The sequence below is a fragment of the Megascapheus bottae genome, chromosome 10, assembly GCF_031878675.1.
Source record: "Megascapheus bottae isolate mThoBot1 chromosome 10, mThoBot2.hap1, whole genome shotgun sequence".
Taxonomy (NCBI): domain Eukaryota; kingdom Metazoa; phylum Chordata; class Mammalia; order Rodentia; family Geomyidae; genus Megascapheus; species Megascapheus bottae.
Window position 1 is genome coordinate 19,205,062 of NC_143518.1, and position 12,113 is coordinate 19,217,174.

At 42.3% G+C, this 12,113-nt stretch overlaps 1 protein-coding gene across 1 annotated transcript in view; it reads right to left on the reverse strand.

Moving 5' to 3' along the window:
* The window catches only part of Lamc2 (laminin subunit gamma 2), a 69,814-nt gene that overhangs the window by 36,726 nt on the left and 20,975 nt on the right, over nt 1-12,113 (reverse strand). Inside the window, exon 3 of the mRNA XM_090340288.1 lies at nt 3,295-3,483. Coding sequence (XP_090196414.1) covers nt 3,295-3,483 — 189 coding nt within the window. The remainder of the gene's footprint in view (nt 1-3,294; nt 3,484-12,113) is intronic.

Genomic DNA, 12,113 nt, shown 5'->3' on the forward strand with positions numbered 1-12,113 from the left:
TTAAATGCATGCTGCTGGTTTAATGATCTATGTGGCTGATGTGTCACTCAGGACAGCATGGCTAGGGGTAGAACTCTGTCACTTGAAGCCTGAGCAAGTTGGAGACTGAAGCTTCAGTTTTTTCTTCCCTATAACAGAGGGGATGAGGTGTACTAACACACACACACACACACACACACACACACACACGCACACTTTCAGGCTGCCAGGAGAATTGAGGACTGTACAGTATGTGCAAATGTTTCTATAAAGCCAGGATGTTAGCCTATTTCCATGCACACCTCATTGTCTGCCTGTGGGGATAAAGGACATCACTGTAGAATAAAGGCAACAAGAAGATGTCCTTGGGAATGGTAGCTCTTTGCTGTGAGACTTTAGACTATATATTAACTTTCTAGGTCAGTTTGACCTAGTGTTAAAATAGATATATTTTTAAATATTCACTGGCGGCTGAGTATGGCAGCAAGGCTTATAATCCCAGAATTTGGGAGGCTGAGGCAGGAGGATTCTAAATCTTTCTGGGCTAGCCCAGGCTATGTCACGTTATGCTGCCTCAAAATCAATGCCAAGGGACAGAGGGCTACAATCTAGCTACTCGGAGGCTGAGATTTCAAGGTTTGAAGCCAGCCCGGGCAGAAAAGTCCATGAGAGTCTTATTTCCAATTAACTACCCAAAATCTGAAAATGGATCTGTGGCTCAAATAGTAAAACACCAGGCATGAGCAAAAAAGATAAGGGGCAGAGACCAGGTCCTGAGTTCAAGGACTGGTACCAGCACCAAAATAAGAGTGAGAAAAATGATGATGGATTACAACTCACTGAGCAACTTACCATGTGCTACACACACACACACACACACACACACACACACACATTTTATCACTACATGATACAGTGATGCAAATGCCCTGAATAACCCAGAGTTGGTCATGTCAACCTTAAACTAACTTTCTTCTCCCTAAGCCTCTCCTCATTTGCGAAATGGAATAAAATAACAATAGCACCTTCTTCAGAAGGTTATTGTGAAGGTTAATCACTGGATAAAGCTTGAGGTCCTGGGTTCAATTCCCAGTACTGTCAAAAAAATAATATGAAGTGATAAGTACGTAGCAAATGGGCCTGGTGAGTAACACAGTCACTACCATGTCAGAGACAAATCACTGCATCTGCCAAGGCTGCTCACAAGCCATTCAAACACGCATTCTCCTAGGAAAGGATAGAGCTCTCCGGGTTTCCTATTGCTGAGCTAGCCTGAAACTGTACATGGAAAGAGGGGTGGCTGATACTTGCTTACCTTGTCTCTTTGCTCAGCAGCAGTTTCCTTGTCTCCTCTTGAATTATCACCTTGTCTACAGGCCTGATTTGCAAGGGAATCAACTCAGGCTCTAATTACATCCTCACTACAGTTTGCTGAGATGACCCAACTCTGATGACTCACAAAGAAGCTGTGCTAGTCTATGGGCATCAGGGCTCCCCAGAGAGATTCAATGCCTATTAAAAGAGTGGGCTTTTTTCCCTTTTATATCTTTATAAAGTTCTAGAGAGAAATTCTATATCTAGAAGATTCTGGATTGATTTTGTATCACCAAGCAGATCTGATTCAGATCACATCAGAATAGCAACACTGGTAAGTGTGGAACAATTGGTGGGACGTGGATCTGATCTGGGCCCATCATGCCATTTCCATAAAAGGGCTGACATGCTCTACCACCAACTCATTTTAAGTACAGCCAGAACAGTCCATTTTTAGATCTAGTCAACTGCAGCCACAAATTGGTTCCACAGAGCTACACCAAACCACTGCCATGCTAGTCATAAAGTGGATTAGAATTTATCACCTTACACTATTAAACACTTCTTTGCAAGAAAGTAGTGATAGACTATAGGCAAGATAATCAGAATCTTTAACTCCCATTTCCTGAGTGGGAAACATTCTCTTCCTGCTTTAACCCTGGTATGCTAAAATAATGGCTTGCTAACCCTTTCACCTTGTAAGACTCTCCTTGTTGTGAGAGACCCTGAAGACATACATAGATCTTAAGGACCTGTGGTCCTACATGGAAACTGAGTGAAGCCTCTCCATCCTCCCGTGACAGAAACTGATGAGCCAGAGCCAAGAGCTGAATTTTACAAGAATTAAAACTACCCCTAAGGAATAGCAGAGCTATGCAGGACAGATCAACCACAGCTAACCAGAATAACCAATGACGATCAGACTACAGCCTGAAGCCAGAGAAACTAACTCATGGGAACCATTCAGCTCCTCCCCTCAAGTAATGACAGGGCTGACACTTTCTCCAGAACCTGAGAGAACCACAACTGAAATGACCAGCCAGTCACATGCATAACTGGGATTCAAATCATGCATGCCTTTGTCCCCTGCCCCTAACTCTTTCTCTACTTAAAACCTAACACTCATGCCATACCCTGAAGATGTGCCATTTTCCCATGGCATCATGCCACATAATCCACTTTCTCTGCCATATTTCTTTCCTAATGAATTTTCCAATCACTTATGGGGAACAAAGATGATAGAACAAATAATGTGCACAAAACAATCTCAAATTATTTATGAAACTGCAAATACAGCACAGTCTCTGTCTCAAAAAACTATAGTTCTAGGACCAAACACATCAGACAGCACACTTAAAAGAAGAAGTAGCTTTCTACAACTCTCAATTGTGATTTTGTAGCTATAAGTTGTTTTCATTGCTTATTTTATCTTTCTTTGGGACCAACTATGAATGGCTGTACTCTTCTGGGTTGTCTGTCTTGTTAACTATTTCATACTGAGAGCACCTGGCTAAGACCACAGATACCTTTCTAATCCTTTCCTTCCCTTCCCAAAAAGTTAGTCACAGGGATGGCTATGAATTTGAGGAGGACAGTCAAGGACTGGAAATTGTAATAACGTGATTCTGTTGGGTAGGGGGGTGAGGTAAAGGCACTTAAATTTAGCTTCGTAGTATAATACTTGGCCAATGCACAAGGCCTTGGGCTCAATCCTTAGTACCACCCCCCCCCCCCAAAAAAAATGACACTCGGTACTAGAATTCAAACCAGTAGGATCTAATTACCCAACTGCTACCACCAATGACAATTTAAGAGAAACACATTGTCTTGGAGATTTAAGTTGCTCAGAAGACCAATGTCTAAGTTGAACATCTCCCTTAAGGGTTCATTGAGATCTTCTTTTTTTGTTCCTTTTCTCCTCCCCTCTTCCTCCCATGCTTTTTCTCCTCCCTTCCTCCTCCCCTCTCCTTCTTCCTTTTCCTTTCCTGGCCTTTCTGCTACCTTTGGCATGACAGTTGCAGGGCAGGCAGCGATCTCTGTCCCGGTGTCTGTAAAAGCCCTCCCTGCATCTCTCACAGTGAACGCCATCAGTGTTGTCCTTGCAGTTGAGGCAGCGGAACCCATTGCCTGTCTGGCGGTGAAGCTCCTGCTCGAAGATGCATTGCTTAGACTTCCCATTGCAGTCACAAACTGGGGAGGAGGAAAGAAAAACATCATCAGAGGTGACAAGTCAGGAACACTGTCCCCAGGTGCTACTGTTATTAACACTGATGGTGCATGAGGGCTACGTGTTAACATAATTGATAGAAGGAAAGGGGGTGATGTGAATGGGGACTACACAGCTCTTGCTCCACCTGAAAGGAACACCTATTAGATAATGCTGGAAGATGCTTGTTTGGAAGGGCAAGAGTTCATGATTGCAGACTGTCCAATCCCTTAAGAAAGCTAAACTTCTTAAATGATACGTTTTTACAAGAAAATTCATGATCTAAATGTCTGTGAGGAATGTGCTTTTAAAAGACTGTGCAGGAACCAGGAGCATGGCCTAGTGGCAGAGTGCTGCCTAGCATGCATGAAGCCCTGGGTTTGATTCCTCAGTACCACATACATAAAAAATAGCTGGAAGTAGTGCTGTGGCTAGTGGTAGAGTACTAGCCTTGAGGGAAGCCTAAGGACAGTGCTCAGGCCCTGAGTTCAAGCCCCAGGACGGGAAATAAATAAATGCTGTAATGCTTGAGAGGGGAAAAAAAATGACTGTGCAAACCAACAAGACTGGTCTGTGGTTTGAGAAAGACCTGAGGACCACCAGCCATGAGTATCCAAGATACACAACTATATACCACATTGCTCAGTGCTGATGGCATACAATGTTTATGCCGACACAGATGATCAAGGACAGAGCAGATGTGCCTGTCTAGACAGACATCTACTCCTTTCTCTGTTGTGTCTTGTAAGTCCTTCATCACCAAAGCCAGGTGTCAGACGGAGCCACAGTCTAGTAAAATAACTTTCCCTACATTCATCCTACAGCTATTCTGAAAAGACTCATGGAGAGACTTTCATGTCCATTCAGGACCAAAGTAGACAGTGAGGTAACGTGGAAATACAAAGCTTTATATCTGGATGACAGTAGGCACTCACGATGCATCAATCATGATTTAAGAGAGAAAAACAAAAGCCTGCCCATGTACATATGAAACTAGGAAAATTCAGGAGACAGAGAAGGATGGAATAGATCGGGGAGGGGCAGAAGGATTGAAAAGTTGACACTGACCACAGTGTAGTGTATGCATAAATGGCTGTGTTAAATTAAAACTCCATTGCACAACAATTTGGAGTTAATAAAACAACAACAACCAGAATCAATAGCAATTCTACTTGGGATTGAACCCAGAGCCCTACCCACGCTAAGCAACTGGGCTGCTATTGAGCTACGTGCCCAGCCCTTTGGACAAACCAACTTTCGAAATCTTTCTTTACTGTCAGGAGGATCCCACAGAGAAGAATACCAGAGGCTTTCTACGTGCTAGCTCCTCCCTCTCAAGAGACAGGTAAGGCAGCTCAGAAAGACGTTAACTCGACCCAGTGGAGAGATGGGGGACTTGAAACTCTGCCTGAAGAAATTTTCTTTGTTTCTGCCACGCACACGCCTCTGATTGTTCTGGACGAAGTCAGTCTCCTGGAGTTCCTGTGGGCTGCCTTACAGTGATCTCTCAACTCTAGCTCTGTTACTGTGAGGTCATTATTCCAGAAGGCGTTGGTCACATCTCCCCAGAGCCCACCTTAGGCTTTTACAACCAACAGCTCACTTAATTCCCTAAACGAACACTGAAAACAATGTATTGTTATGATAAAGGTGATGTATAAAGAGGTTTCGGTTATATAAGTCAGGTAATGGGTGCATTGCTTTCTGAACACTGTCACTCCTTCCCTTTCTTTTTTCCCTGTTTTTCCCTACTATCCAAAAGGGACATTTTAATATAGGATTTTTTAAATCCTATTTTAACAGGAAGAATGAATACTTAGAAAGGGTAGTTATTTTGCCTAACGTTGTACAGCTAAATAGCAAAGATAGAACTTGTTCCGAAAAAGATATAATTTGTCTGACTTGCAAGCCTTCCCCTTTCTTTTTAATCTCCTCAGGACTTTAGGTTAGCACCAGTTTTTAAAAGGTAAAAGAGGCTCTCTCAGCCTCTTTTTGAACCCACTCTAATCTAGTAAAATGCTCTGTCATTCCTTACACAGCACTAGAGTTATCATTATTTTTTCTTTTGTACCTTGCCCGGGGCTTGAACCTGAGTGCTGTCCTTGTGCTGGAGGCTAGGGCTCTACAACTTGAGCCCGAGCTCTACTTTCAGCTTTTTAGTGGTTAACTGGAAATGAGTCGTATAGATTGTCCCACTCGGGCTTGAACAGCAATCCTCAGATCTCAGCCTCCCGAGTAACTAGGATTATTGGTCCCCAGCTACTTTTAAAGAGTTATCAATCTACCTCTCCCTGTCATTTTCACGATGGAAAGTGACACACACATATATATATATATATATATATATATACAACATGCATAGACATGCATGCACACAAATACACACATACACACACACCTGCTCTCTTTTCATTCATTTATTTATTCAAAAGACATGCACTTTGGAAGCACATTCTACAAAGTCTATGTCAGTGAAGTCTGCATATCTGGAAACCTATAGAATCACATTTCCCTCCCTAGTTTTCTTTTTTTCATATATTTTTATTGTAATTAATAGAAGGGTTATATTATATTCACCAGATAGAAGGTGCATTACTTCACATACAATGATATCCTTTCTCATGTCATGGTTCCCATTTCCCTCCCTCCCCACCCCCCCACTGCCTCCCTAGTTTTCTATTCTTCAGGTTTAACTGTACATTCGCCACCTCTAGGTCTTTCAATCATGTCCATGACATGATTTCTAGATTTTTCTTGACTGCCTGAATGCTAATCTGCCCACCCAACTTTTAATATCCTTGTTAAAATCATGAGAAGTGGTTAAGCTTTTTCCAGTGTGGTTGGAAGAGCTCAGCTTGTAACAGGACTGAATGTTTTCACTCCAGGGAAGAAGAGTAATATTTCACTAAACTTACACTCAATTCAAATCCCCAGGACTTTTTCTGTGCCAATCTGAATCTTTCTCAGATAATGCTTGTGAAACTGACTTTGTTTGAATATCCAACAGATGTACTGCACAGCTGTCATGTACTGGGAAATTTCTATGTAGTCCAGGGTTATGCCCAATACATAGCTAAATATACCAATCAGTGTTCTCCGTGAGCCTCCTCAGCTAATCCACCCCCAGTGCCTCTTGAGAAAAATCTCTGCATAATCATACACTGTATAACCACCAACTTCGGATTGTCCTTAGTTCAACATATACTCTCGTGTGTGTGTGTGTGCGCGTGTGTGTGTGTGTGTGTGTGTGTGTTTGGCAGTACTGGTGCTGAAACTCAGGGCCCCATGTTCTTGCTTCGATTCTTCTCTCTCTCTCTCTCTCTCTCTCTCTCTCTCTCTCTCTCTCTCTCTCTCTCTCTCTCTCTCTCTCTCTCTCTCATAGCTGGTGCTCTACCACCTGAGCCACAGCTCCACTTCTGGCTTTGTGCTGGTTAGTCTGAGATAGTCTCTGACTTTGAAGCAGAATCCTTAGATTCTGAACAGCTAGGAGCCACAGATCCTGCCTTAACACGCATACAGTCTTGTTAGGAATCCTTAACTTCATAAGGATGGCTTGTAGCACAGTTATCCACAATGATCAATCATTTTTTAAATAGGCAAATTTGTTGTAATTGTTTTATACAATGCTTTTGCTTTTCTCCTCTAAACCTCAATACAGAGGGGGAGGGGGTGGAGGAGAGATGTTTTTCCTTTAAATCCACAGCCTTCTGGATTGCATTATATTCCAGCAAGGAAGGGCCTTAGCCAGCATCTTCACCCCAGAATTTGCACAATAGGTCACAGGTCTATTGCCAAATCAACCCCATCCCCAAAAGGATTTCCTTTAAAACCAAGGGCTGTACAGTTGAGTAAGCATGTGTATGGACCTTGGATGGGGTAGTGTGTGGGCCCTGCTTTTTTCTACTGCATGAGAAAGAACTCCATACAGCTGCTCTCAAGTTACCAAGCTACCACATGTAATTCAAGGTTGACTTTCCATACATTCATACCCAGGGAGTGAGGGGACAGCTCGTTCCACACCTTTTTTGCATGGAGTGATTCTTTGCATCATCCAATGTGTACCTGGAAGATGCTCTCCTCTCTCAGGTCATCTTCCCAATTTAGCCTAAGTTCTCTAAAAAACAGTGCTAGATTATCCATTCTCACTAAGGACAAAAGCTATTTTGAACTCAGGGCTCCATGCTTGCTAGGTGTGTGTGCTATTACTTGAGCCACACTCCTAGCCCTGTCTTGCTTTAGTTATTGTTTTGGATAGAATCTCACACTTTTGCCTGAAGCCAATGTCAGACCACAATCTTCCTATTGCTTCCCATATTACTTGCACTATAAGTGCACAACGGTAAGAAACTTGTATACCTACTTATATATCTACGTATCTACTGTTGAGGGGAATCCAAGCATCTCTACAACATGGAGATGCCTTAAAAATGCAGATCTTTAAGGCTGGGAGTTTGGCCTAGTGGTAGAGTGCTTGCCTAGCATGCACAAAGACCTGTATTCAATTCCTCAATACCACATACATAGAAAAAAGCCACTGGGCCCAGCTAAAAATGCAAATCTTTAGCAGGAACTGTCCTCAAGGAAATGCTTCTGTCCATGCAGCCCTTTTAGAAGCTTAGATTATTTAGAGTAACCGGCCAAAATGCAAGCCCCTAATGGATTTTGAAACAAGATGAAATTCTAATTTTTTTTTGTTATTCTGTTCTTCCCTTATATTTAGTCTTGCTCAGTTGAATGTCTAGATTTTTTTTGCCATTTTCATTTTGAAAAACTTCTTGCTGTTCTTGCAAACTTTGAATCAGCTGACATATGTCAGTTAGTTTTCATCCATGGTCCTTGATATAACTGTGAGGAATGGAAGGACAAAGATGAGAACTTTGCGGGGCTAGGAGGGTGGCCTGGTGGTAGAGTGCTTGCCTAGCATGCACAAATAGCCAGGTTCGGTTCCTCAGGTGCTATATACACAGAAAAGGCTAGAAGTGGTGCTGTGGCTCAAGCGATAGAACGCTAGCCTTGAAAAAGCCCAAGGACAGTGCTCGGGCCCTGAGTTCAAGCCCCAAGTCTTGCAAAAAAAAAAAAAAAAAAGAATAAGAGGGCTATGGGCATTCCTAACTCTCTAGCGTGAGTAATAAAGGTGGAAAAGGAGGGTTGAAGAATACTGTACACTAGTTTTTTTTAAATTTTCTTTTAAATTAAGGTAATAAATTAGTTATTTGGACAGTAGTAGAGTTGGAACTCAGAGGCTTAAGTTTGCTAAGCAAGAGTTCTACCGCCACTAAACCATGCCTCTAATCCTGTTGCCTTTGTTAAGTTCTGCCCAGGTTGGTCTTGGATAGCAAGCCTCCTATTTATGCTAGCACATCTGGCCTCAAGTCTAGCTTTCTATTTTATGTCTATAACCAGCACTTGCCTGGCTTCATTGTCCGTTCATTTGCCAGTTATGATGATTTCCTAATAAATTATCACTAATACAAAACAATATTAAGCTATTTACCCTTCATTTTCTTGCAGATTTACTTTTACCCTTTCTAGTAAATTCTTCCTTTCCAAAGTATCTCAGTCACAGATTTTTTTGATTCACATTTTTTCTCCTCTGTTCTGTCCTTGGTCAAAGAGACCTTAGCCTCTTTGGTAAATCAAGCATCTGTATGCTTATTCTTTTTTTTAAAGAATTTATTAACATTGATTTTTACATCATATTTCAAATGTCATGTTTAACAAGCAAGTATTCAAGAAGGTATGCTTCTTCTTTTAACACATATCATTTGTCCTAACTCGGGGGCTGTACATAGGCTTAGATCCCCAAACTTTCACGTGCCAGCAAGACTTCCAAAAAGAGGGCTATTACCATCTTATTTAACCAAAGAAGATACTAAATAGATATTTATTTGATCACAAATACTTTTTACATTGCCTATGTATGCTTTTCTATTTCCCTGTGAGCATGTATGGGTCCCAGACTTAACATTATGATATCATTACATTGAAAAATACCAAACTGAAATCAATCTGGAACCCTGAACAGATCTGAAGAGATCAAACCAAACAGGCTCTTCTCCTTCCACTGAAATCCATTTCAGTGGTGCTTTGCCTCAGCCCTTGCTTTCCTTTGACAATCCATTCATATCACACTCTCTCCAGCCCAGAGACACCTCTTCCAAGTGTTCCTCCCTCTCTTCTCTCTGTCCCTTCCCTCCAGCTCTCCCAGTCCTTGACTGCCAGCCAGATTTTCCCCACAGCTAAAGGAATGTGATTCATCAAGTTTACCTCAAGCCCTAAATCAACACTTCTGAAACAGAGGCATTTTACTCAGATTTTTGCATTTTTCTGTTGGTCTGGCAAAGTGTGGGTGGTAGTTGTGTCTGGCTGCACTGTATGCTGCTTCTCTGGTGTGTAAGTATTTATTATACTAATAACTATAATAGCACAGAGTTGCTGACCCCAGGCAGCTAGACACACAGATCCGCCCACTACCACCCACAATCACCCAGAGCCACAGATCAAAGGGGCTGGAGGAGCCTCTTTAAACAATGGTGCCTGGCAGAGAATTGCAGGATCCCTGGGGGTCCAGGGAGTGCTCCCACCCCTCACCAACTTGGCAGGTTAGGGCAGGAAGCAAAGGGGCTAAAGCTATTTCCAAGCTGTAGACTTGGGAGAAGGAAAGAAAACAGAAGGCACTTCCTAGGGTTGGAGTTGAGCAAGGCATCACCATCAAGATGAGTTCATTGACAGCTTTTGCAATTTCCCATAAGAAATCCTGAATTGAGCAAGTACTAGAAATTGTAACCACATGGCATTAATAGGATCGTTTAAGTGACTTCAATTCTCTTTCTGTTGTTCAAAATTTAGAAACATGTTCTGCGCTTACAGAAGTGATTGAATCTCTATCTTCAAATAATTTGTGATATCTTCATGCTGTTTAGTGCTTGAACACCAGTAATGATTTTTTTTAATACAAACTTCTTCAAGTCCCTGTATCCGTTATATCAACCTATCCAACTTTTATTTATTTTTTACTTTTTACCAACTTCATCTTATCTCTTTTCTTTGTTGTATGGTAGGGAGCATTTTAACTCAGGGCCTCACACTTGCTATGCTCACAGTCTACCACTTGCACTCTTCTAGTCCTGTTTTTCCTGGTTAATTTTGAAATGGAGTCTCTCAAATGTTTTTATCCACTCTGACCTCAAATGTCAACCTTTTCACTCTCAGACTCCCACATAGCTAGCTAGGATTATAAATATGAGCCACAGAATCCCAGAGCTTTCTCATTCACTGGGCCCTAACACATAAACTCTTGCATAAATTCCAGAACAAAGTAAGCTCTTTGCCCTCTCCAGCCATTAGGCTTGCTCTTCCTTTGCCTGGGTGCTTCTTCTTCTCCCACTTGCGAAATCCATTTCCCACAGGCTAACCAGAGTATTATTTTCGGGAAGCAAAAATCAGATTATATACTTCCTGCTGATAACCTTCAAGGCTTCTTTTTCTCAGATTTTCTGAATAGGCCTAATTTTCTTTTTTTCATCTTATTTTTTATTATCAAGGTAATGTACAGAGAGGTTACAGTTCAAGGCTTCTTTCTTCTCTGACACTAGCCTTCCACGCTTATCTCGTAGCATTTATTGCATTCTACCCCAAGTCATCATTATTTATGAACATGACTTGTTTCCTCTCTAGCATTACTCACTTTGGTTTTCCAATAGTGCTTAAGACAGTGCTTGGAACGGTGGTTGTTGGAATAGATGAGAGATATAGAGATATGGGTGGTAGGTAGATGATTGGTTGGATGGATGGAGGGCAGGAGGGAAGAATGAATGGATGTGTGGATGGGTGAATGGATGAATGGAATGGAAAGAAGAAGAGGAAAGGAAAAGAGAAATATGTATTCTGTCTCTAAGGAAGGCCAAATAAGAACTTGAACATACAGAAATCTCCCCGAAGTCCAGGAAACATTTGGAAATTTCCCTAACATAGTCCCCCAGTTTTCCCAATACTAGACAGATTTTCTTTTTTACCTACACAGTATTTGATGTAAAAAAATTATGTTTCAGCAGCAACAAAAATGCACAGTGCAATGGACAGAAAAAGAATTAAGACACCAGATCCCAGTTCCCAGTGTCTCACACCTGTAATCCTAACATCTCAGGAGACTGAGATCTAAGGGTTGTGGTTCAAAGCCAGCCTGCGCAGGAAAATTCATGAGACTTTTATCTCCAAAAAACCACCAGAAAACCAGAAGTGGAGCCTTGACTCAAAGTGGTAGAGTGCTAGCCTTGAGCAAAAGAGCTCAGGGTCAGCACCCAGGCCTGAGTTCAAGCCTCTGAACAAACACGTGTGCGCGCGCGCGCGCACACACACACACACACACGCACAAAGGATGGGAGGGGGAAGGAGGGAGGAAGGGGGCAGAGAAGGGACGAGGAGGGAAGGGAATGGAGAGAGAAAGGTGATGCTTCCATCACCTTTCATCTCCATCAGAGACTCCTCTGGAGTCTCTGAGCTTGGAGCTGCTGGGTCATCTACAGGCCCTCTGGAAGAGCAGCAGACCCAGGGCTTGGGAGGCAGGACAGGGTTTATGGCAGGCTCCAGAGCATGAGATCAGCGCACCCTGCTC